General features: G+C 37.4%; 1 protein-coding gene across 3 annotated transcripts in view; it reads right to left on the bottom strand.

Moving 5' to 3' along the window:
• Positions 1 to 1,784: 1,784 nt before the first annotated feature.
• The window catches only part of PPP2R5E (protein phosphatase 2 regulatory subunit B'epsilon), a 68,430-nt gene continuing 42,778 nt past the window's right edge, over positions 1,785 to 27,436 (bottom strand). For 2 of the 3 annotated variants that reach the window (XM_062494834.1, XM_062494836.1), the window contains exons 4-14: positions 18,057 to 18,158; positions 15,390 to 15,482; positions 11,256 to 11,386; positions 11,112 to 11,171; positions 10,386 to 10,494; positions 9,351 to 9,404; positions 9,204 to 9,254; positions 8,256 to 8,375; positions 7,044 to 7,171; positions 5,142 to 5,243; positions 1,785 to 2,553 (exon numbers count right to left, since the gene is read on the bottom strand). In XM_062494834.1, coding sequence (XP_062350818.1) covers positions 2,454 to 2,553; positions 5,142 to 5,243; positions 7,044 to 7,171; positions 8,256 to 8,375; positions 9,204 to 9,254; positions 9,351 to 9,404; positions 10,386 to 10,494; positions 11,112 to 11,171; positions 11,256 to 11,386; positions 15,390 to 15,482; positions 18,057 to 18,158 — 1,050 coding nt within the window. In that variant the 3' untranslated portion in view covers positions 1,785 to 2,453. The remainder of the gene's footprint in view (positions 2,554 to 5,141; positions 5,244 to 7,043; positions 7,172 to 8,255; positions 8,376 to 9,203; positions 9,255 to 9,350; positions 9,405 to 10,385; positions 10,495 to 11,111; positions 11,172 to 11,255; positions 11,387 to 15,389; positions 15,483 to 18,056; positions 18,159 to 27,436) is intronic. The other variant, XM_062494835.1, reaches the window with a different exon arrangement.

Genomic DNA, 27,436 nt, shown 5'->3' with positions numbered 1-27,436 from the left:
TGCAACCCACCAGGTTCTCCTCAGTTTTGTATGATCAATAGCAGAATGACATGGCAAAACCAAAAATAGATATGAACAAACAACACTCACCTAAACTCTAAGTACAGGACAAGGTGCTTTTTCTAATTTCACATTGTTGTGTTTTACTCCACCAGGTGAAAAACATGAAGTTTTGTTCCTCCATTCTTTCTCAGCTTTTCACAATGGAACATAGTCTTTGAGCATGAGTTTAAGTCCACCCTCTTGTACTGTGAATGATCATTTCACACAAAAATCACACTAGCAAGTTATGGGGGGATTTTTGGTAACAGAAATAAAAGACTGTGAAAATCAATGGGCTAAGGGACATGATTTGTTATAAATTTATTTAATCTTCAGTATTTCAGCTTGCACCTTTGCTTCAGCACTTTAAAATAAAATGTTTCAACTGTGACAGTAACTGCCTAATTTACACTGCGTCCCAGTCAATGTTCTTAAAAGAAGCTCATAATAATCCCATAAAATCATGTTGTATTTGGTGTTGCATATGACTAGTTCCACTTTTTTTTTTTTTCCCCCAGAATTAACAGTGTCAAGTTCTTACAAAACCTTGAGTTTACAACATTTGTGTGTGCAGACCCAGGAGTACAAACTGTGACCTGATAATCCTGAAACAGTCAGTAGTTTAGGAGGGAATTCTTTTTTACACCTTTTTTCCCATGTCTGAAAACAAGAAAACTTCAAATTCTACTGTATATTTAAATGGTAGGAAGAAAAATATACAAGCTTGTATTTATACTGTATTTCTATCAATGGTAACAGGTCATAAATTCATGTTTGCAACTATCACAAAGACTCATGAACACCAATTCATTTTTATACTGTAAATACTGCTGGATTGATGGTTTAGGATTATCAATTCACTGTTGTCATATGTCTATAACAGTTCAAAAGCATCCTGGAGAGAAATCCTGAAACACATACCCTTCCGGTATAGAATAATGCAACTGCATTAGCTAAATATATACTGTACATAAGTCTGATCAGCATTTTACCTACCAAAGATGTAAGATTCCACTTTCAAATACAAAGCAGATAGCCAATAATGTATATTTATAATACAGCCCTCTTCTTTGTTTTTGTACTTTTTTTTCCTCTTTTGTTTTAAACAATTTGGTCACAATGCACCTTTGATATAAAAGCATTTTAAACTTTATTATTAATACTCAGAACATCAGGATTTCCAGAATTTTTTTTTTTTCAGTAGCATTTGTAGAACCACTTTTGGTAACAAATACAGTAGTTAGGAATGAGCATCCAGATGAGAATGCAGAAGTGCATTATCCAGAATCCTTTCCAGCTAAGACCATAGGGCTGGTACTGTGATGAGTAATAGTACTAGAACCACAAAAACACTGGAGTATGTTTCTTAGAGGCTACATCCTCTTTTGCTGGAACACTTTATAAATACATATTAAAAAGTAAGGCAACAACTCCAAACTGTCCAAACTGCTATCTCAACTCAATTTCCAATTAAATCCATGACCAGTGGAGACCAATTTCATGCTTGTGTTGTTTAGCATGTGTCTTGATTCTTTCTGAATGGTCCAGTAAGAACATATTGTAATAATTTAGCAATTGGTGTTTCTAAACCAACTCTGGTACATGTGTCCAATGCTGCATCACTAATACTGGTTAGGTATTGAAGTCCAGGGTGTTACCACTGCCCCTTGTTTTTTCCAAGTACTGTGGACATAAATTTGGATTTGCAATAAATAGGTGCACGAATCCAAAGCTCCCTTTCCTACTATGCTTATCACCTACTTGTTTTTTAATTCCTAATGTTCAAATTAAGGAAGCACCAGAGACAGCCTGGTACTAAAAAATGCTCACACCAGTAAACAAAACTTTTATTCAGGACCAATGCTTTTCATGGCCCTGATCTGAATGGACATTCAACTTATGAAGATATGCAAAAAGAAAAGAAAGTCAAATTACAGTAAAGTTATCCAGAGAAGGAGGATGTTACACAAACTCATAAGGAAATGACAGTCTTTTTTCTCTTTTACTATAAATACACGTAACAGTTTAGCAGAAAGACAAGCTAAATTTTAAGATTGTTCACATTTGAAAGTTGTATTACACTCTCTGCTAACGATAAATAAGGAACAGGTCCTGACAATGGAATCTGACATTGCAATTTTCATCAACAGATCTTTGAAGACTGGTTTTAAAGAAGGGTTAAAACAATGATTATGTTTGCAAAGTTCTGAGAAGTCCATCTGTTGTCCAAACTTTGGATTAAAGTCCTTATTTTTTTCCTTTACTTAGAGACAGGTATATACAGTGCTGTTGTAATAATGAAACAAATGTGAAATCTACTGTAAAGTTGCACAATACAGAAAACTGTTGCTCCATCTTCTACTACATAAATGTGTGACTCCACAGGTTAATAATGCTGTTTTGTTTTTTTGTTAAGTTGGAATTATTCCATCACGTCTAAGACCTCTCTTTAATTCCAAATCCTCCAGTTTTTTCCACAGTTCTTCACGCTCCTTCTCTTTCTTCTTCTCACTGACAGATGAAATAAAACAAAGAGTTAGAAGGAGAGAAGACTGTATAATATTCAGGCTAAAAAATATGTAGTTGACATTAAATAGCTGCACTAATTTTCTTGAACACACTGTAATTTCCTAATATATATTTAGCTTTTAAAAAATATTTTCCTTTTTTTTTTTCCTTTTTGTTACCTACACAAATATAATTAAACAAAGCAGTATGAGAGGGGCATAAAATGTAAGCTGAGCAAAGTGACAGTGTTTATAGACACTAATTTGCAATGAGGAATTAAAAACTGCAGTAGACTTTTACTATAGAACTGATCTGTCAAAATTATTAAAATTACAGTTTGGACTAAGTTATGTAATTATGTTTACTTAAGACATATATAAATCACAGCAACTTTCTAGAAAGCATTCCCTGATTCTTTTAGAATCACTATTTTTTACTTACATTGGCTGCTGGTTTTCCTAAATCTTAGGCACCAAACAAGGTGAAGTTCAACCTACAAAATGTGCCTTTTGTCCAGTGAGTTACTCTTTTTCCACATCAAATTCCTGCCAGATCTATGTAGCATTTGCTTTAACAACAGACTTCAGTGGCTGATTTGAGAAAATTAAACAGCAAACCTAACATTTACTTTACCTGCATTGTTTGCTTTCTACATTTCCTGTCTCTGCCACAGCTCACTGTGAATAAATTTCCTTGAGACTGCAAGGCACAAAATGCTCTCAAGTTCTATGACATCACCTTGTAGGTTTAGATGAAATGAAAATCTAACAATGACAGATACAGAGATTCTCTGCCAGTCACATTACAGAAATCTTGAGAAGTATTTCAAGGGATTAGAAACATTCCTACACACTTTGATTCAGTCAACATACCAACATCTGGCTCATTTGTTTGAAATTTTGATTTCCCAAGAGGATTTTAAACATATAAAAAAATACAAACAACTTTCAGATAAATCCCTGCAGAACAGTAAAGGAAAAAAAGAGCCTATTGTTACTAGAAAGTATTTAAAATTAAGTATAAGAATAAGTTAAATAGCCTTACATTTTCAGGCTACTTACCAATATTTATCTTCCAATTATTAGGAAATACATGCCTGCTTACCTAAAGGTCTTTTTAGAGGATGATCACCTCATCCAACTTCCCTATTTGACCTATTTTAGCCATTAATATTGAACATATTTCTCCTCAAGCTTTAAGTGGTATCAAAGCTACTCTTCTGAAATGTGGTTTTAATAAGATGCTAATGATTTTTTGAAAACATTAAGGTAAATATCCTGGTTTATACATTCAGATTTTAAAGTTATAAGTAGTAAATAAAAATGGTGAAATGCTTAGCACCAGCCTTGGCAAGAAATACAGCGTCAGCAGGTGCAAAACAAATTCTTTGTGCAGTTCAGCCACTAAACCTTCCCCATTATCCAGACCTGGGACACACCACTGCAGTGTCTGGTCCTGTTCAGAGCAGAATTTCTCATCTTAAGGGGCAAAGTGAAACCACAAATTGACGCAGGTCACCAAGCTGCCTTAGTGAATAACTGGATTAGATGATCAGTCCTAAAACTCTCTGCCTTTTTGCTGGAGGAAACCACACAGTTTGTCTCAACTGCACTATGAGATTGGCACTTATTTAGCAATACATATCAAGAACATCTGGCTTCTTAGTTTAAATGTATCTCTAAACAAGTCTCTAAAAGTAAAACAACATATTAATGAACCAGCCTGTAATGTGCAGGTTTTTTGGGCTATAAAGTGGAATGAAAGGTCAGTGTAACTCCAGTCACACAAGTTAAAAAAAAATACAACAGCCAAGAGACTTTCAAGGTTGGACTGCCCTAAAAACCTCTGCTGGCATGCAGTGCCCTTTGCATTGCTTGGAGAAACCCTGAGTCACAGCCAAGGTATGACTTAAATGAAGTTGCAAACTATTGAAAGCTCCTGAAATCTGCTCCTTTTTTTCACCTCATCTTTGTATATAAGGTGAAACTTTTCAGAAAAGATGCTGCAGTGTAATGGAGAAATAGAGATTAGAAAAAATAGGAGAAGGGACAAGAAGCCACTGGAGGTGAACTAATGCCTCTATGAGTGGTGTATTTGATGGATCCTGCATATTGAAAGATATATTTTATCTTTTATATATATGACAGCTACATCAGGACCGCTGAGAGATGTCCCTCTGCTATAAACAGCAGTTTGGAAAATCAAATCTTAGGGGTTTCCCTGGTGTCTCTTTCCAAACCTCAGTGTAACTTTTTTCAAGTCTTTAAGCAAAGTGTTACCTTTAAACACTTGTTTTCCTTTTATTATTGAAGATCTTGACACACTTTAGTGTCATGGAATGTGGAGTCAAAAAGGAATTGCATGAGGAATGTGGATTCCCAAGTGATACAATGGATACTGTATTTTAAAAAGGCTAAAGAATAGCCTGCACACAAACTCACATCCTGCAATGAGAAGCCTAACAAGCTGGCAAGGGCAAAAATGGAGCAGTGTCTATTTTGTCTGAGATTCTGCAATTGCACCTGAATGTAAGGGGAGAACTAAACTGCAGGCCGTGTGCACAGCTGACAAAAAAAAGCTTTAAAAGTTACCGCTGACGATCTGACTTGTAAGTGGCTGTCAGCTCGTCAAACATGGTGCTGTTCATCTCCATAAATGCCTTCAACACATTGTAGACTAAAGCCACAATAGCCCTGTGAAACATTAAAAAAGAAGAAAGAAAGGAATCCATTAGTTTCAAGTGAAATCAAACGTGAAATAAAAAGTGTCTTCTCTTCCCAGCCTTTCTACGACCAATTCTGTTCCTGCAAGCATGGTTATGTAAATCCTTCGATTTCAGTGAAACTACTTTTGATTAACATACTTAAAGGTGAGAATCAGCTTTCACATCCCTACTGACTACTGAAAGGGAGCAGCCCAAAACTCCAGGGTAAAAGGCAACAACAGAAAGCTATTACATATAACTACAGTCTCTTCCCTCATGCTGTGGAGCAATTCGGAATGCAACTTCAGAGGTTCAAATCATCAGTGCTGGCAGAAGGAACAGAATTCAAACACAAAATGATTCATATTTCCTTATGACTCTTCTATGAAGCTGAATATTCAGTGCATCTATGCAAAATACAAAGCTGTATTGCAAGAGTGATTTCCTTGTGCTCATTACAGCTCATATTCATTTTCCCTTTCACAGTTCCTGATCCACTACTCTGGCTGTCATATTCAGACCCAGGGCTGCTGAAGAAGCAGCTCCTCAGCCAGGAAGCAGTGAATCAACAGTATAAGTGCCAGGAACCTTTGGAGCTAATCCTTACAGCACACAATCTATGTGCCATGTCCCACGCACCCGTCTCTATCATCTCTTTAAATCAACTTTCATTTTTGTTGCCTACATGAAAAAATTTCTTGTAAATATAAAAACTCTTTAAATATCTCCTTTATTTTAGATGTGTCTTTACCTGGCTCGTGTAACAAAATTTCTGTAGGTATGAAAACTCTGTGAACTGGGATACAGGAATATTCTCATTACCAGAAGCACCCCAGTGCATAATACAAAAGGTTGGAGACTGGTACTGGAGTACTGTGCCACGGAAAGTGTCCTTTTGTGACCAGTGTTTATTTACAGAGGCTTTCCAGCAGCATTAGATTTGTCATGTAAGCACACAAACTTGAGAGTCTGACTAGGCACAGAACAAAAATACCAATGTTTGAAAAGATGAAACATTTTACAGTAAGGTCTCAAAGCAACTGGGACCTGAACATTGCACAGCTCATAAAAAATACTGGGTTTACTAAATGCTAATCATCTTGACTTAGAAAAACTTTCCAATTAAAATATGTGTCATCTAACTGTAATAGAATTTTTCATGAAAACACCTATTACTAGGTCATTCAGTTTTAAATAAAATTGCCTAATTATTGTGAAATCAATATAAAGTAACTGCTCAACTACTGTCACAGGGAACAGATGTATTTTAAATAAATCTAGAAAAAACAACCCGACCTAAGAATAGACTGTCTGTATGTTTCATGGATGTTTAAAAAAATGCCAAGACCAAAAGTCTCCCAGAGGTATCAGTTGATGATACAGCCACAAAGCTTTATTAATACCAAGTGATATTCTTCTAGACAGTTTACAATCAGGCTTAAGAGCCAACCCGTTTATTAAAAAAAAAAAAACTGCGTAGGAGAAACATTTGATGAGCAACATTTTTCCTTCAATAACAATGTAACATTTAATTTCTTCTTTTTTCCAACTTCTGAGAAGGCCTATTTTTATCCCACAAGGTAGTGATTTTTGTGCATATACCAGTTAATTAAAAACACCGAGACAAGCTCAAGTGCAGACTAAGATATGCTGGCATTAACAGAGTTGCACTTGCTCAGAGCAGCTTCAAATCTGCATCTCTCCCATGCAGATGCTCTTCAGCAGACACTGCCTAATTTTATCAGTGGGATGTCAAATAGTAAGATAAAGTGTAAATGCACAAACTTACGGATTCCAGTGCTCTTTAGAAATCCTGTAAAGGCTGGAAAACATGATGGGAAGTATAACATTTGAGTTCTCCTCTATCAAACTCATGATGTATTCATTATTCCAATAGTACAGCGCTCTTTCAGCCACCTTTGAGTCAAAGAAATAAAATATTAACAGGAATTCAGAGACCTGTAACTTTGTGATTTCCTGAAGGAAAAACAAATGACAGAGAAACTCCACAAAGATGAGCTAACAGAAGTCATTAGTTTTAGAATTAAATTCAAATCAGTAGTATAATATGCATTAATGGAATTCAGTTTCTATCCTGTAGCTCTGATCCCCCAGCACTCAGTCTCTCTCTATTTCCTGAGCAATGTGTTATTGCTCACTGACTGGATGCAGACACAGCATCAGTGCTGCAGTTAAGGAGGGGAAGGAAGAGCAGAGAGACTTCCCTAAAAATCAGGAAGAGCGCAGTTGGAAAAAACCCAGCAGTGCTGGGATATCAGAGAAGGGAGACAGGGTAAGGCCCAGTAGCTGGGTGGGATAAGAGAGGAGAAATCTTAAGTGTGGGGAAGGTACCAAGGACAGTAATCACCCTGGAGCGGAGTTGGGGGTTAGGAATGGATGATGTTGATCTGAATTATGATTTTAAAATAGATGTAGTCCAAAGAAGAGCTGAAAAGTCACATCTGTCTTTGTCAGGACAGATCACCAGGCTTAATATGGAGACACTACAGACCATGAACTCTATATCCTCTTCACACATCCATTTATATCCCATTCATTCTCCTTCCTCCCATTACACAATGTGATTAAAACAGGCTACAGTTTGTGCCACCTCTAACCAGACACAAGGTTACACGGTTAGAAGGAACCAAGTCAGAAAACAAGAACTGCACAAGACTGCACCAAAAACAGGGAGTAAATCCATCCTCCCTGATCTACAGAACCAGCATTTGTCACCAACAGTGAGAAGGGCTCAAAGTCTGCTTGGACACAGGTTAAGGATTTGTGAGGGGCTCAGAAGGACAAGTTCTGGGCTGAAACCCCGAACACCTCTAAAAAGTTATTCATGGAGCTCAGACCTAACCTTCCACCCCAACATACCCTCTTCCACAGAAGACAAACATTTAAAAGCATAACATAAAATAATATTTACATCTGGGGGGAGTTACGTTTGAAACTGAGACTCTACATTCCTATACAAACAATAACCTCTACCACTGACCTGAAAATGAGGGCTAGAGACACACTTGGCAATTTGTTTAAACAAGGGTTCCTGGATTTTGACAAATTGTGATGGTTCAATTACATCCAAGATTTCCTCCAGCTCTCCTAGGAACATGACCTAAAGACCAAAAAGAAAGCATTGAGTATAAAACCACCAAATCATCTTGTTCTGCAGAATGCTGGTAACCTTCAAATTCTTCTGCTTCAGGAAGAAATGGAAACCTCACTAGTTCAGCGAGACCCTCTCTCAAAAAATATAATCAGTTCTACGTTTACAGCTTTTGGACTCAGTCCCCTAAAACAAGGACAAGTTTCTTTTTCAAGTGCTGCATTGAAAGTATTTTGAATGAAATTCAGAATTGCACCAGTAGACATCCAAGCTGAATACCTTGTCTCATACAAAGATCTGAAAAACCAAGGCTTAAACTTCAATAACTAAGGAAAACTTCATTTTTGAGAGTAATATTCAAAATAACAGTTTTGCTGTTTAACAAAACCTCACTAGGGAAACTCTGATTTGCATCTGAAACCAAAATGCACATGCTTAACTTCATCTTTTACATGTTTAGTATGTAAACACCATATAAAGTATCTTTTATCCTCACTGGAAAAATACTGCCTTCAGATATAAACAATTCCAAGTCTGACAGAGTTTTTCAACTTATCCTCAACTATGTTTATTTTCTCCTTTCTAAAAAATTCTCTGCAGGAAGTACCAGGACTTACTTTATGAATAGAAACCAGAGTTATCAAATTTTTCACAGTCAAAACTGTTCAAAAAACTAGAATTACAGTACTGAAAAATCATCTACAAGAACTAATACAAAGACTCACCGCAGCATGTGCTATAAAAACATGAGTTATTTAAAGATTCCCTGCTTATTATGTTTTAGAGCAAAATAACTTTCTTCTTTTATTTTTTTTTTAGTATTAGCATATCACTTACCTCTTTCTGACTGCAGGTTTTTGGCCAGAATTTCATTAAACCTCTAATGACCTAAATTAGAAGGAAAAAGAAATTATATTTTTTACTTTACTCTCCAAAGGGTAAGCAATTAATAGTTTAAAAAAGAATTATGAAAGAAATATTTACTGGTTCTGTGAGTGAGGGGTCTTTCTCCAGAAACTGTACTATGCAATACGCCAGCTGTGAAGAGGTAAGAATTGACAAAAACAAAATTAGAATATTTGTACAAAGAAATCACAAAACCCCAACGTTTTAAAAAAGAGACATTTAAGACAAGATGCTAGTCAACTGTCTCAAACTATATCCAATTTTAGACTGAGATGCACAGTTTGCACTGTGCAAATCCGTTCAAAGTTCAGTTTATAAGAAACAAGAGGACACTTTACAAGAACAATTAGAGTAGCATATAAAATAAAAATTAGAACAACTTGGAATTCTAAATACAATCATATAAGCAATGTTTAGAAGCTTCTGCTACTCTCTTAAGTTGCATCTTTTTACTAATTTTAAACAGCAAAGTTGTGAGGATTCTTGCCAGAAGACTCGACACAGCTAAAAGCTGGAATAACAAAGAAAGCAGAGCTGCATCACCATAAGAAATACTGCACTATCTGAAAATCAGAGAGAAAGGCAACAGGTAGCAGTTATCAGAGGAGTTATCAAAATGACATCATGTAATCTGGAGGTATAAAAAGATGCATGAGAGCATAAATGCAGGATTAAGGAATCTGTGAGGGAGAATATTAAATGAAGAAATGTGGGAATTAGCATTCAGAAGATTGCCAGGGTAAAGAAGAACCTTGACAACTCAAGACTAAGGAAACCCAAACATCCTCTTGGGAGAGACAATGGGAAAGGCAAACTTGTGAGAATGAGAAAAGAGCAGAGAGGAAAACCTAGAGAGAGAGAGAGCTTAACTACTAAATAATGTTTCCAAAATATTACAGATGTATGTTATGCTTTTAATTATCTAATTAGAACAGAAGCTAGATACTTACCATATAAACAATACTGAAATAATTTTGAAAATAAAATCTATTGTATTTTTTCCACACTTATAATTTCTCACACTTTCTATAGGCACGTAATTAAGTTTAAAAAGCAACCTTAAAAATATGCATATAATTCTTACTGAACAGAAAATATTTTCGTAATTTCTACCTGTGCATGGAAGAGTGATAAACTCCTGACAGTGTGTAAAGGGATCAGCACCTTCACCAGAAACTGTTTATGCTCTGCCTTGAGAGGTAAAGCAAAACCATTGATAATACTGGAAATTAGAAAAGAAATATTTGTTAGTGTCATCATCACAGACAGAAATACTGAGGTCTGAACAAACACTTTCTAGATGAAAACATTTTTATCAGTCATCACCTGTTTACAAATAGCACTTGTAAACAGGTGCTGACTTTGGTCCTGTTTTATACTAGCAGGGCACTACGTATCTAGGTAGCAATCCAGCTCCCATTAGGAATAATCACAAAAACAGCTGCACAAACCTGCTGCCAAACAGATAAGACCTTGTCTATGTGGTCTGTAAATTCATGTAAGGAAGGTGGTCTCAAGCAATTAACCTACCAAAATTAGATTCACTCAAAACATTCACTCTGCTAAGTGTGCTAGAAGAAAATAATCCTCCAGTATGTAAGGAGTGTTAAATGCACTCATACACATAAAATCAATCCAAGACTTTGGCTGTAACTTCCATGTAGTTATATATTCTTGGCAAAGATATGACAGAGATTTGCACATGGGCTTAAAGATGAGCATGTGCACACATCTGTTTTCAGAATCAGGGATTATCATAATACTTTTTCCAAATCTGACACTATCCTCACTTGTCTACAAGGGAAGCCTGACTTAGATAATAAATAAAGACTTATTTACCTTCCTAAAATTTCCAACAGTTCAGCTACGCCATTGAAGTGTTCAGTTTCATAAACAAATCTAAAAAAAGAAAAGTTAAATATAAGTGATATATCAGTTTCCTAAAGCATTCATAAGTGAAAAGCACCTTCTTCCACAACTTACCGTAGAAAAATATTATTAATCTGTTTTCGGATAAATGCTCTAAGACCCAGGAACTTGCCATAAATTCTGTGCAAGACTGTTTTTAGGTAGTCTCGTTCTCGAGGGTCTTCGCTGTCAAACAGCTCCAACAGCTGTGTTTAAAGGAAAAAGAGAACTGAAACAGGAGACATTTGACAAGCAGGACACACAGATTTCTGTATCAAACTGAATTCATGAAAGCACATGAATGAAAGCATGTGATATCCATGGTACCCAAGGAGTAGATATCCAGCATTTAAAAAAAACCTGCCAGAACCTCAGTGCAACATCACAAAACTCAAAATAATAAATTTGTGATTGACTAGCTACAAAATTCTGCCTTCCTTGTCCCCAAAATTAAATATGGTAAGACAGTTTGACTTTTACCATCCACCATTCCCTGACTCCACAGAACCAGAAGATCCTCATTTGATCTAATACTTTGTTCTCACAACATTGTGTCAAGGTCACATTTTTCTAACTGCTTGTAATTTATATGATGAGCTCTTAAGCCTTCCTAGTGATTGTGTGGCCTTCATGCTGTGGAAAGACTCAACAGGGAAGTCCATGCCAGCTCTGGATCTGCTGTCACAGGATCACCACCGATTGCCACAGATCAAAAGCATCACAGAAAATTAATCCTTCACTTTGAAAAAAATGGTGATTTCATTATCAATGCAAATTGAAAAACCAAAAGAAAACAACTAACAAAGAAAAAAAAAAAAAAACAAGGGAAAACCCACATTTACTAAGTAACTCTTAAATAAATAGCAAAATGGTTATGTGAGACTCAGCCAAGAGAGAAGATGTTTTAGTGTCTGGTATTGTACAAAATATACCCCAAACAGTGACACCTGAAGGGCAGGAAATGAGCAACAGGAATATATCAACTGCAGATCTTTATTTTGTTCCCCTTGAATCCTCTGCTTCAAAAGTATGAGCTTTCCCTTAGTGACCTTCTTCATTTTTTTGTGACACCACAACACTGGCTATTCTGGTGGATGTTTGGAATAAATCCAAAGATAAAAATAATATAGGTAAATAAAATAAATAAAGATGTAAACTTTACTTAAAAGCAAAAAGCACAACCAACTGCCACAAATGTGCAGAAAATAGAGAATTTTTGGTAATTTCTAGTAATCATAAGCAACCAGTATCTGTCTTGCATGGAAAAAAATAGCAACTGTCAACCAGTACCTGTCCTGCAAGGGAAATAAAGACAGTTTATCAAACATGTCTTACAAATGGGTAAGATGCTGTCAGAAAATCATTACAGGAATGGCAGAAAACAAAATTACCTTAGATTCACAAGCAGATAAATTATAAATACCTATTACAAGTAGATATGTCAGTGTATGCATGCTACACCTGATCTCTGTTGAAGTGCTACACAACTTTGAGGAGGTGAAAAAAGACAGGAAAAAATATGATTAAAAGTTGTTAGGCTGTCTGGGATTTTGCTTTCTAACATCCAGGTCTTGGACTGATGCACACATTCTTCCTCATTGTTTTGAGCATTTCTGCAGCTTGTAATGAGACCTCTCACAGTATTTTCCTTGCAGTAAGAAGCTGTGGTGGGAATTTCATGAGGGAAGTACAAGGTTTGTCAGCTGCCCTCCAGAGGTTATAAACACACTGCTTTGCTCAATTAGTTCTAGATTTAAATAAATAAATAGTCACCTCATCCTTCCCCAAATAGCACATTTCAGCCTAAGACAGCAAACAGCTAGAAGCACTTATGTTTTTCGTTTTCTTACTGGATTGAAAAGTATTTATATTTCCAGTTCTCTTATGCAGATCCTCTCTGGTAACACTGCTAAACTATGACTCAGTCTCTCATTTTAAACAAAATAAACACATAAGACAATTATTTTGCTATGTCAAATTTGTTATTACGTTTCAACAATAAAGTCTTATTTTTATGGATAAGCTGCAAGACTTCCATAATTTATGTTGACTATTCTAAACATACATAGAAAAGGGAAATTAATTTTCCAAAATAGCAACCTACATAACACAGAGACTTGTGGATATATTTGAATATATGTCTCTTAGCAACCACTGCCAACCATTTCAAACTGTACATAAGCAGGATTTAGAAATGAACAGCTACACTGGTAAATAAAGTATTTTATTAAAACATACAGCTGAAAACCAGAAATACAGCTATACTTAAAAAAAAAAATAAACATAAAGCAAGTAAACAAGCAAAAAGATTGAAAAAATTCCATTAAAAAAATAACTTTTTAATATACTTTTTTCATACAGGCATCCTTACTGCCAAGAAATACTTTATTAAAATAAAAAAAAAATTAAAAATTTATTTTAAGGAAAAGCTGATTCCAAATACTCCAAATGTCCCACTTGTGTTGTCAGTGTCACAAGACACCAAAATGCTTAATATTCTGAAGTCCCAAACTGCTTTCCTGTGTAAGGGATTTCATTTGCAGAGTTACTTCTGGCACATAACAAATACAACAGGAAGTGGAAGGGCACCCCAGTTCCTCCAGTTCACCACAAAGTCATTCCACACATGGAAATAGATCTACCTGCTTGTGTATGTATGTGTGTGTGTATATATATATATGGCTGAATAGAACTTTTTATAGAAAAATATGAATTTTAAATTGACACACTGTGCACAGCAATATAAAAATGTGCATCACCAAACCACTTGGAAGAACACAAGAATACTCAGAATTCCTTTGACCTCTTAATTGTCATGTCATATTTTCTGATACATAGGTTTTCAAATTTTCTATTAATCTCTTTCAGTAGATACTGTTCTTCCATTTAGCAGATTAAATGAAAACTAACAGGATTAAAAAATATTTAAATCCTTGTTACAGACCCATTCTCCTGTGCCAAACTGACAGTTTTGAATGTGTTAAAAGGGTGCGAGTGGGACATCGCCAGTCATGACCAAGTTCAGCAGAACAGAACAGGAGCACCTAAGAATTATTTTTACTAGATTTTGAAGGAGAGAACATGCATTCATCCTAATGCAATCCTGCTCTATCTAACCAAACTAAAACCAATCTGGAAAAACCTGTCAGGAGTGATTTATCATGCATCTTCTTTTATCTCCAGCAGGTACTGGATGAACACATTGGTGCACCTCCTTGTCAAATCAGTACTGAGATGAACAAAAAGGAAGCCACCAGAGGTTTGAAAAATGCTCTTGTGTTTAGGAGACAGATAAAATAAAAATGTAAGTATATCCTATTGCTTTTGTAGGATGAAGAAAATCTTGTGATACCGAGAAGGAAATTGAATTCCCTTATTTGAAACTCTGAATGTAAGGACAGAAATTGCTCTTTTCATTACATTTTTCAGGTATTCTTCATCCAAACAACATACATGAACAGTAAAAGCACAACTTTTATTGTCTGAGCAGGAAAAATAAAAGCTCCATGAGTGCTAAGGGGCAAGAGAAAGGTTTTCCAATTTGCTGAGTATCTCCTGCCAACTCTAGCTGGTTTTTTCATTCAAGTGTCCGCCTAGAAGGAACTCCCTTTTCTAACTAAACAGGAATCTTTCTAAACTTCCCTGACTTCAAAAGCAAGCTACAGACAGCACCAAGCAAAAAGTTCTTTCTGACTTTGCAGTTATACAAAAACCCAGGAAGACAGGCCTGTTCTCAAATCTGAAAACAAAGAATGTATCTGTGGAGTGCCCTGGCTTACCCCAGAAAACAACTTCCTTCAACCCCCTCTGTTTGTATAAACATTATTAAGACACATCAAATCTGGTGCTCAAGTAGCATCTCTAGATAGAGAGAACAGCATTTTGAGACTGCTTGGTAGTAAACTTTTCATTTTTCAACAGTTACTGTTTCAGCTCCATCTCAAAACCAGTAAGTCAAATATTTTGATTGAGGTATCGAGACTGGATCTAAACCATCTATTTTATGTATCTATAGCAACAGAGACTGACATATAAACACACACCTTTCTTAACTACCTCCATAGATTGAAAACTTTCATTGGAGATGCTGGTTCAGCCTTTTTCTGTTTCAAATGAAGTCACACTTTCAAATTCTAAACAATATCTTTTTTTAAGGGATCTTTTCTTCAAATGCAAAACTAAGCCTTACAGAAAAACACACCAGCTTACCTGCAATACAAATTTCTGATCTATGTACTTTTTGGCAATGCTGGGCTGAAATTCTTGGCTTTCCAAAAATCGTATGAAAAACTCATATACAAGCTGCAAAAGAAAAAAAATAAACAAAACACGAGTTTAGTTTATGACTTGATTATGGTTTACATTTTTAGTACTTCCCTAAATTATTTTGTTATAAGATTAAATGCTTATTTTTCCCCAGTACAAGGGGTTAAAAATGGGGGTTAAAAAGTATCCTTTATCAAATTGCCACCTTTTACTTAAAATTAATTACATGATCTTTTTAAGCTGCCTTTGTTTATTTAACTCCAGTCAAAGACATTTCATCATCAAGAACAGGCATTGCCATCTTGTAATGCTTGTTATCATCTTGTAAAGCTTCCTAGAGTAATTGGGAAGCACATTTAAACTGCCCTCTGAACTGCTGAAGTCACATCAAATACAGACATTACAATTCTGAAGGGGTTGGTGGAACAGTTGGAAATACTTAAATTAAATTAGAAACTGCTTAGAGTAGTGTTCTAGTACGACTTGAAACACAGAAGAAGAATACAAACCAGAATTTATTCAGAAGTTCCTAATTTTGTGTAAGGATTAGCCTCAGGGCTGGAGAAAATCTGCTTATTTTCATGCAATTCCTTCTCTACCTAAACTCTTCAGTGGGACAGCAAGACTTTTCATTTAGTGCAGAAAAAGAAGAGTATAAAAACCAGGGACACAAGAAGTGAAGTGAAACAGAGACTGCTGTGGCCTCAAAACAGCAACTCTGATCTGCCACTGGTAATGAGCTACCAGCCACCCATTCTCTTTGCAGAATCTTCTCATAAAGAGCAGCCATTGAAAACTTTTTCGTTTCTTTTTGTCTTTAATGAGTATGAATATTAATACTGAAAGGAGAAAGGAAGCTTAAAAATTATATTTAAAATATTTTAAACCTTTCCATGACAGCAATATGTTGCAAAATTGCTGCTGCTACTTTGTAACAGCATTCTCTGACTTCTCAAAGCAAGCAATAGGAAATCAAAAAGCAGGAGAGAGGTTTAGAAAAAAGTGACAGCTTACATAACACCAACATTAAATCATCAGGAAATCAATTCCATCGACTTTTCACAAATGCTTGGTGAATTTCTTCTTGACAATGGTAAGTCATCCACTGGATAAGAAATTCCATCATTTCCATGCAAGCAATGACTTTTTGAACTACAGCACCAGTGTCACTGAATGTGCCGTTTCCAGGCAGGCACAGCTCCTCAGAGCTGTCTTGACGTTTTGAAGATTCTTATTTTTTGTGAAATTTAAATATAAATGGGGGATGAACCTACATTTCAACAGATTTGAATTAGAGAGCACAAAAGAGTGAAGCAAACCGCTCACAGGATTGTGCATGCAACTGTAAAATAAAACTCTCATTTCAGGCTGAGATCAATTTTACTCCTTTGCTCACAAAAACTCCCAAACTCCACAAACTTATTCAAGCAAACTTCTTGTCAATTTATCAGTGGTGTGAGTCATTATCCTGACTAACACACACAGGATCTTCGTCTATATGTTCTATAAAGGAATGCACTGCATCAGTATCAATGATGCTTTCTCCAGTTTAGTTCTTCATTCAAAATCACAGAACAATGGAATGGTTTGGGTTGAAAAGGACCTTAAAGATCACCTCATTTCACCCCTATGCCATGGGCAGGGACACCTATCCCAAGACCAGGCTGCTCATCCAACCCAGCCTTCAGCACTCCCAGGGATGGGGCAGCCACAGCTTCTCTGTGCAACCTGTGCCAGTGCTTCACCATCCTCACAAGTCAAGAACTTCTTAAAAAAAGTGTAATCTCAATGTCCCCCTGTCCTATCACTATCTGACTGTGTCACTCTCCCTTGTTTTTCTATAAGCTCCCTTTCAAGTACTGGAAGGCTTGCAATGAGGTTTCCCTGGAGACTTCTCCAGGATGAACAGCTCCTGTTCTCTCAGCCTGTGCTCAAAGGACAGGTGGTCACAATCCTCTGATCATCTTTGCACTCTTCTCTTTGGACCCACTCCAACAGGTCCACAATTTTCTTGTGCTATTAACTCCAGACCTGCATGCAGTGTTATTCCACATAGGGGTCTCAAAATCCCTTGCTTTGACAACTGAAATTCAGAGGAAGGCATGCTACTCAGTGAGCTTGAATCCTGCTACAAACACCTGGAAGCAAACCCTGACTCTAGGAGAGGAATGAGGACTTAAGATAGGGATACAGCTTCTCATTCATTTTTCTGATCAGCTGCCAACACCTGTGCATCTTCATATGAGTATTAACCACCCTCAATACAGCAAAAATGCCAGCAGTGTCATCCTCACAATGCACATGCTGAAGTTGTTTAAAAGCACTTGTGCATCAAAGCAGTTGGGAAAGCAATTTTAAAATCAATGAAGGAAAACAGGATTATGAGGAACACCATCAATATAATTTTGAAAGAAAGCTTTAACATTTTGCAAATATCACGAAGTTCTCTCCCATCTCTGTAGGTATTATATTAGAATCATAAACAGTATTAATAAATGTTAGTGTCTCACAGACTAGTTCTGATTCACAAGTTAAAAAAATAAAGCTGAGAAAATTATTAGATACACTAAGCAATGACAAGAATTTCTTCTGAGATAAATAATCAAAAACCTGTAAATGTGGCCACGATGCCTCCAAGGTGGGCTCATCCTCTTCTGGATCAAATTCATTGCTGTCACTAGGTGGGAGAGTTCTGAAGATATTGCAAGATACCTGAAAAGGCAGAGAAAGGAGGATGAGATCCATTCTTCAAACAGGTAATAGATTTCAGGTCTCTGTATATTTGTATCTGCTCTCTCCTCCATCATTTAAACATTATTTCTTTTTCCTGCTGTCTGACAAGGATCTTCAGCAACAGCACAGGGCTAAGGAAACTGCTACTTTACAAACCTGCCACCAGCCTTGGCTTTTCTCCTTTCTTCTGATATCCCAACATTATCCAGTCTGGCACCATGTTCCAGAGGAGCCCACCAACATGTAATTGCCAACCCTGGTGGGCATCAATGGGAGCCAGGACTGCTTAAGAGTTGTAGGAAATACCATCAACACATATTTATAAGTGTTGTCATACAGCACTTGGTTATTTTTGTCTGTACAGAGAAACACTAATGATTAAGGTCTCATCTGTCAGCACTTGTTAGGAGCTGCCAGTGCTACTCAAACATTAGATGCCTGGACACCTCATGCCAAGTACAGAACTTGGTAATAAATGAAAGCAAATAACAGTATATGCTTGACACTTAGCCTACATTTCATTTCATGGCTGGCTCGCTTTGCCTAATCTTATTTAGAGGCACTTTGGTGAGACTGCCTGGCTTTGTGAGGTTCATGCTATCAGCAAAGACTGAGCCAGAGACCTTTCCTGGGTTAATTAGAGTGCTGAATGGAGCATACAGCTGATTATGCAGCAAATGTGATAAGCTGCAAACATGCTATAGGGCCTCTCTGCACTTGGAAGGTGCTGATGTTGATGATGTGCCCTCCTTGCACTCTGCTGCTGCGCATTTGACCCATCTCTAAGCTGGTTAATCAAACAGCTGGGAAAAGCAGCATGTTATCCCCTAATCTATACATGACCCCTTCATAGTAGGTTCAGACAATCTAATCTATTTAAGACACAGAACTAGTATATTCTTAGCATCCTTGTTTATTTTTCCAGCTTTTTTGCTCCTGTAAATGTTTTAGTCTGTAAGGCCTATTTTCAGTATGCTGGCAACTTAGCGAGAAAGGGCACTTTAAAGCTCACAGTTTAAATACAATCCAAATACTGATAAAACCAGATTAAAATAGGGTGAAGTTTTAGAATTTGCAAGACAAACAGAACAGATTCAGGCACTGCATAAACAGAAAGATGAAAGAGGTAAGTGCAGGAAAGCACACGTGGTGCACCCGAGTGAGGAATGTTCGATGGACACAGGAGAGTGAGCAAAGCAAACCAAGGAGCACAGAAAACAAGAGGCCACACTGGTTTGTGCTGGGACTTGTCCCTTCCTGCCACAAGAGGGTGTGTGCCACTGCAGTTCCAGTCCTACAGGCTCTACAGGAGTCCCACTCTGTAAAGCTCAGCATTGCTTTCAGCCTGGACAGACACAGACTTACTCCAGCCCGTGCTGATGGGTGCTGAACTCCTCCTGCCCCATACCAACACCAGCAGAGTGACTGCCAGCATTCATTAGATCTTGTTCTCCTCCCTCCAGCCTCTTCCCCAGCTCATTCACTTCTCTCAAGAGTCCCTTCACAAAGAGACATTTCTAATCTTATGAGAGGTCAAATAACTATTCCAGGAATACACACATGTTACAGTTTGTCTTTCCTCAAGGATTCCTGAGCTCCTTCTTCTACTGCCCCGATATGAAAATGCAGGGAGAGGAGGAGAGTGATAAGAATTAGCAAGACAGAGTTTCTATGGCAGAACACAAAAGAGGGTAGGCAGCCCAAACGATTCCCAAGCAAAAAGTGGGAAATGTACCTTGAATCCAAACATCTGGGATTCTAAAATACTTACTCAAGCATTTTTTTGTTAATGCTTCCCAGTCAAAAATCCCAACTCTCTCAGGATTTGGATCAAAATAAGAAACTAAGAAAACCAAAGGCAGGTTTTTTTTTTCCTTTTCCTGTTATAAATTTAATTTGAAACAAAAAAGATTTTTTTTCTGGAAATTTAACTACTTTTTACTATTAACTATTGTATTACTAAAACTTCTACCTACAGATCACCCATCAGCTGTTTTGTTTAGAAACTGGAACAAATACTGAATTATGGCACAAGCAAGACCTGCAAGGCAAAGTACATACTTTCAGAATGAAAAGCTAAACAGAGACAAATTCCTGTAAGACTCAAGTCAAACCAAGCCTCAAGCAGTTATTGCTAGGGTCTTACCAGCATGACAGAAGTATAAGAGGTTCAGCAACAATTAGTTAAGTGCCAGCACTGACACCTGGAACTTGAGCTTGGGAGAAAATTAGTATGATTTCTGGAGAGTGCCTATTAAAGAAATGCCAGTCTCAAGGCAACACAAAAGCAGGGGTTTTTTTGCATGAGAAATTTAACATGTAGGAGTAAATGCAGTGCAAGCTAGAATATGGTCCTAGTATGCAGTTTGCTCTCTTTAATTTTCTGTTTTGCATTAGGAGTAAAGATAACCTATGTGGAGCCAAAATGAAGATATTCTGCTGAGGAGAACAGACAAAACAGGTCATCTTTAAGTGATTTCCCCAGGTTATCATAACTTTAGGAGATAATGTGTGCCATTACAGTTACATTAATCACCACAACACAGCAGGATAGCTCATTTACATGCAGTGTCAATTTACAGCATGCTTATCTAAATCAGTAGCCTCTGGGTGGTTAATGTTCATAAGCCTCTAAGGGAGAACTGAAGGCAACAAGTCCTTCCATGCATGAAGTGCCCAGCTGTACAATGGAGACCCTGACAGCCACCACACTAAGACAGGAACACAGTACATCAGATCTGGAAAGACTTTTTCTCAGTGAGGCATAAGGCAGCTATTTCGTATTTATCCCTGGGCCCAAGCAGTATGCCAAAATTCCTCCAGCTGGATAGCTGAATCATTTCTCTCCTGACCTCTCTTGGATCATAAAGCCAGAGCACATCCCTGCCAGCCTGCATACACAATCCCCAGTGACTCCTCTCCCAAAGCCAACACAAAGGACTATGCATCAATACCGACTTCCATCTGCCATTGATTAGGAAACGCTTGCAAGCCCAGATGATCTTTTTGGAAGGCAAACCAGAACTCTAATATTCTGCAAAGTTGTCTCAAGACAGAAGTCCCCTCTCTGTCCCCAAAAATACCTGCAACCCTCCTCTTCTCCATGGCTGTAGCTTTCAGAAGCACACACCAAACTGGGTGTACAAAGTCCACCACAGCTCCTCCACCACATAGAATCTGAATACCCAAGTGCCAGAAACCAACTTGACACGCAGTTAAATCTACCCCTTGGCTCTAAATCAAAAGCATTCAAGATCAAACTGGAAATGCTGAAATGACAGACTTCTAGACTGGAGACACACAGAAACCTCTGAGCTCTGTGTCAGTATGTCAGTCAGGCACAACTCACAGAATCACAGTGTGGTTTGGGTTGCAAGGGACCTTGAAGGTCAGCTACTTCCAAGGCCCTGCTATGGGCAGAGATGCCACCCACTAGACCAGGCTGCTCCAAGCCCCATCCAGCCTGGCTTTGAACACTTCCAAAGATAGGGTAAATTCTCTGGGCACCCTGTGCCAGTGCTTTGACCTCTCTTAATAAAGAATTTCTTCTTAAGGTCTGATCTAACATCTAACTCCAACCAGAAGCAAGACAAAAAACTCTTCCAAGCAATTACAAGTCAATATCAATTTGTTAAAAACAAACAAGACAGGGAAGGCTGCTCTGTACCCCTCTAGAGAGTGAGATGCAATTTCTGAACAGATCTGATGGCTGGTACCTGGCAATGCAAGACTGTAAAATTATGAATATATATGTAAAAGCATCAAGCTTCAAGAAAGCTTTATCACCACATTTATATTTGAAATAACTTTTAGAAAAGAAGGTAGTAAGAGGCTCAAGTCAGAAGTCAAAATTCATTTTTTGAGAAGTCCTCTCTTTGCCCCTCACTGGAGTGCCATGAAAGTAACTCTGTAAAGAAACACTTCACAAATTGAATTGAGCACTTCTACTCTGTGCTGTTTGAAACAAAGATTTTTATCAGCAATACTTTCCCTGAATGAAAGCTGAAATGAAAACAAACACACACACACTGCAAAGTTTAATACATTCTCTATGCAGAAACAGGGTAAGTGGATATCCATTTAGCTTACAGGAAACACCTGTTCTTCAATTAAAAATATGTGGAATCATCCAAATGAACCCCATGCACATATAAAATTGAAACCCAGTATCTCTGTTCACAGTGTTTAAACTGCTGTGTATAATAACAACACAGAGAAGCAATTAAATGTAATTAAGTCATAACATGAAGCCATGCTAACCTGGAGACAACACTGGCCCCTGGAAAAGGCACTGGACTTGTCCTTCTGAAACACATCTGCATATGTGGAGTTTTTTAATACTGTTTATGGATTTGCATATTCTAGAGCCTGAAGCAACTACTGGAGTCACTCAGCTATAATTTCTCTATAAAACCCACTGAATTGTTCCCAGAAGTTCGACTAAAGAACATCTTAAAAAATGTAGTATCTAATTCTACCTTAACAGATTATAAACTGCAGCACCAGCTCTCTTTTCCTAAAGTTTCACTGATTTTACTACAGCACTGCTTCTGATCTCAAGGTTGTATCTGCCTGATACCCTGTTGCTTCTTGTTAAACCACCAGATCTCTTTTACATCAGTATATATATTTGCATAAACAGTATGTGCCTATCTATAGATAGGTATTTTTATACAGACATGACAACTCTCAACCTCTGTTAAATGGAAAAACAAAGCTCCTAAACCCAGGCAGTTGTTGGTTTCTGTGTTTGTTGTTAATCCTGTGATTACTTTTGCTTCCTTCCTTTGACCTCCCACCTGTGCACAAGTGTACTGGGGTATGTATAAAAAGCCAGACCATCTCCCTCTTTTTCCTGCATGCTGTCATATTAATTTATCGACATTCACTTCTTTGCACAGTGCAGTGTACCAGAAATTCATATTAAGGTACTCATGATAAGGAATCCACAATGCTCAGGTTCTTTTCTGCACCACTGCTTGCCTGAATAGAGTCTTTCAGGGTTTAATACTATGTGCCTTCTTTTGCCCAGCAGCATTGCTTTTGACTTGGCTGCATCAAAATGAACTACATTGGATTGTGAACACAGTCAACAATCCAGATCATAGGCTGGGGGGGAAAACAGTTCTTTTCATTTTCCCTTGACCTTTAAGTCTTGTACAAATTCAATCAATAACCTGCAAGAATTTAGCTCTGGATCAGGGCTCCTAAACTTGTTAGCTTAGCATCACCCACTTCAGTGGTGGTAGCAGCTTCCATCCATACAGATGAGGAAGCAATAAACCCAAAATCCTTGGGCAATGCTTCTCTTGGCAGAACTACAACAGGAGTGAGGTTGTAGGACAAAACAGCTGGTGCTCAGGTGCAATGTCCACACCATGCATGTTTAGAGGGAGGAGTTGCTTTCTAGTGATATAGCAGTAGCTATACTCCTGCAGTGGATGCTTTGCCCAAAACAAACCAAATTTACAGACCCTAAAACTTCTCATAGAACCACAGAATGGTTTGGGTTGGAAGGGACCTTACAGGTCATCTAATTCCAATCCACCCTGCCACAGGCAGAGACATTTTCCACGAGACCAGGCTGCTGCAAGCCCCATCCAACCTGGCCTTAAACAATTCCAGGGATGGGGCAGCCACAGCTTCTCTGGGCAACCTGTGCCAGTGGCTCCCAAACCTAAGAGTCAAGAACTCCATCCTAACACATAATCTGTCCCTGTCCCCTTCCAAAATCAAGCCACTGCTCTTTGTTCTCCCTTTCCAGTTTAAAGCCATAACCCCTTGTTCTAATCTTGCTCACTCTAACAAGAATCAAGGTGAATTACGACACTTTGGATCTGAATTAGAAGTGTTAGCCCAGACCCCAGCCCAGCAGCAGCCCTGGGCACAACCAGGGCTGCTGGAAACTGGAGCTCTGCAATTCCTCTCTAGGTCACCTAGACCTAAACCATGCCTGGATACTCTACCAGCAACCCCATTCATCACTCTCTCCCTCTCCTTGTAACAAAGTTTTCAAATGATTTAGTACAGGAATTATTTATTTAATGTGTGCCCAGGTAATTCTGTAATACAGTCTGAAGAATCATAGCAGTAGCTCAAGTATCTGCAACAAATTAATGCACAGTACCAGCACAAAGAGCCCCTCACCTCCAGAGCAGGCAGGAGACCAAGCGAAAGCCTGCCAATGCATGAACTTGAACTCTAGACAGCATTACAAAACTCATGCTGTCCTGGACTCCAAACTAAAGAACAAAACATACAACTCAAAACCCAGGAAAACAATCCCTCAGAAGAAGATTAACACTGTGCTTGTCTGTAGACAAAATGCTTTAAAGGTACTTAAGAGGATGACACTGCCAAAATAAGGTGTGGGGATGTAAAGGTCCTTTAAGCAAATAAATAGATAAATAAATAAATAAATAAATAAATAAATAAATAAAGATAGCTGAAGTGCTTCTTGGAACAAGAAAGCGTTTCTCCAGTTTATTTCTTTCCTTTACACCTGGCCACTGAACTGTTATGCAGATAATGTCTGACAGATGCAAGGCCTACGTAAGCAACTGCAGGAATAACAGATACAGGTAAATGTAATTACAGACAACTGCTGCAAGAGGAGCTGCCTCCAACTCGTTTTTTTTTGTTAGGAGTACAGAGCACCTTTTAATAAGCACTGTATGTTTAACACAAGCTAGGTGTATAAAGAACGTGAATAACAAAAACATCTAACAAAAGTATTTGGAAATAATGCATAAAAGAAATCTGAGATTATTTTCTTGCTTCTACAGAATTGATAATCATCACATTAAAGAAAGAAGAACAGAATTTAAAACATGATGTGATTTTTATGTACTTTTTTAACAATAGCATGTTTGCTCCATTATGGCTGCACCTACACGATGATTTTTTTATCAAAAAACATTTGGGGGGGAGGGAGAGGGGCAGTCAAAGGACATTGCATCCCCCTTCCAGCATTTCAGATGGCTTCAAAATCTGTTCCACTTCCACTAAGTTCAAGATTAATTCCTAATATTTACAGAATTCCTGAACTTATATAAAATTCCCACGAGAAAGGGATACGGTTTTTCAATTCTTGTGAGAGTATATTATTTAATTTATTTCCTTTAAACTCAAGATGACCTTCAGTATTATATTGTAAAACTTAATACAAGAAGCAACAGGAACATACATGCAGGATTTTTGTCCAAGAACATTTAATACAGAAACTCTGAAGATGTCATACTTAGTCATAAGACACAGCTAAAGCTATAGAAAATATAAAAACCATAATGCCTATGAAGTCTAACAGCTAGAACACTTCCTAAAAATAGGTTCCTCAACATGCTAAAAAAATCACAGCTTAGCAAGGTATTCTTTATGTTTAATGGGTCTGTCACAAACAAACTCCTGAACAGCCTCTGCCCTCACATCTGTTGAGACAAACCTGCAGTAAACTGAATGCAATCTCTCTAGATTTATGTCAGTAGAAAGAAGAGACAAAAAAAACCAAACCAGAATCTGACCTTTAAAATGCTTTTTTTTGTGTGTGTGTGCGTTTATTTGGGTATTGATTTAACCAAGTTTCTTTCCCTGTGTTGCTTAACACAGCTTCTACACAACATGACATCTGCTCTGATGTTTCACTTTGGCTGTACAGAAATTACAGTCTTATTTTACTTGATTTGCCATTACAGAAAAGATAGAGATGACAATGGGAAGCCAGAGGCATTTCAGCACTTAGAAAAGAGAACAAAGTATCACTATTCCATTCTAAAAGATGTATCTGAAGAGAGTTTCATTAGCCATCTCCTGTGGGCTGGCAAACACACACTGATGTTGTACAAACGTCAGGGCCTGGGTTTACAATTTCTAAAGAAGCAAGTAGGAGAGCTGAAAGGTTCTTCACCAACAAAGAGATTCATCCAGACTTCTCAGTTTAACAGCTTGTCAATTTTTTCATCAATTTTTTAAAAGAAATAGATCAGTCTCCTCAATCTGTGTCTTAACATCCATCAAACACAAACAGCTCTACCACATAATACCCTTCAGGATACCACAGATAATAACAAACATTTATTTTATTCAACTACCACTGCTTAATCTACCAGCAAAAATCAGTACCATTAGTTTAAGCCTCCACATTTTGCTCAGACAGGAATAAATTTTAGATTAAGTGTCCAATTATTGGCTCAAAAAGTCCTATTACTGGCATTTCCTTCTTTGCAGAGTCTGGCTTAATTGGCAAGGCCATTTTTCCTAAGACTTGCCTAATTTTAAAGAATGTCATCTGCACTTCTGAACAACACATCAAACTGCAGGGGAAGCATGCTGAGGAATACCCTCCTGAGTAATTCTGCTCAGCTCATGGCCATTAACACAAATCCCAAACACTCTGCCCATCAACTGATATTGACAACATGGATGAGGCCTCTGCAACTTGCTTTGGTGGTCGTTAGGAGATTCTGTTTTATTTTTTTTTTAATAACAAATAACATGCCAGAAACTGCATCAAGCTGAAGAGAGTGGAATAAGGAAGCAGATTTGCACACAGGTTGACAAACAGCCAAGTGGTTTCACATTTACTATATACAACATTGTATCACACGCTCAAGAGAAGGAGATGAAAACATGCAATATTACAAAAGCATGGATAAAGCTTGCAATGACATAAAATTTAGATGAACAGCATGAAGAACATCCAGAAGTTACATGGCTACCACAAATTACTTTTTCAAACCCTTATATTTTAGAAGCAATTAAAAATCTCAGCTCTTCGGAAGAATTCTACCAGCAACCTTTTCCTAGCCTTGTATGTCTAGAACCAAACACCTTTTGGGTCACTAACAGAGATTATTAACATATACATACACTTTAAAACCTTAAAAAAGTCTCTTCCACAGATATTTTTTTGAGCATTTTAGAAAATTTAGGTGAGAAAACACTTGAGCTATTGATGCTTCTCTATAAATATTCGTAACTTTAAAAAAAAAAAGTTTAAGATGAGTGCACCCTTCTTTCTTCCCTGTTCCTAGATGATGCTAGAACTCACAAAATAACTTTTTTCCCCTTTACCTCCAAATCACAGCAGCCCAAAAGGACAAGCAGGAAATATTAACTTGTAGATTCATGAACACTAAACATAACAGGAGAGAGATCTTTCAAAGGGAAATAGAACAACTCGGCTCTGTTTTGATCAGTTTTAAGATCCTGGTCTTTCAATCCAAACACTCCCATGACAATTGTGACAGGCAGGCAGTAGG

This window comes from Cinclus cinclus, chromosome 6 (assembly GCF_963662255.1).
Source record: "Cinclus cinclus chromosome 6, bCinCin1.1, whole genome shotgun sequence".
Classification (NCBI taxonomy): domain Eukaryota; kingdom Metazoa; phylum Chordata; class Aves; order Passeriformes; family Cinclidae; genus Cinclus; species Cinclus cinclus.
This window is presented reverse-complemented; position numbering and strand designations above follow the sequence as displayed.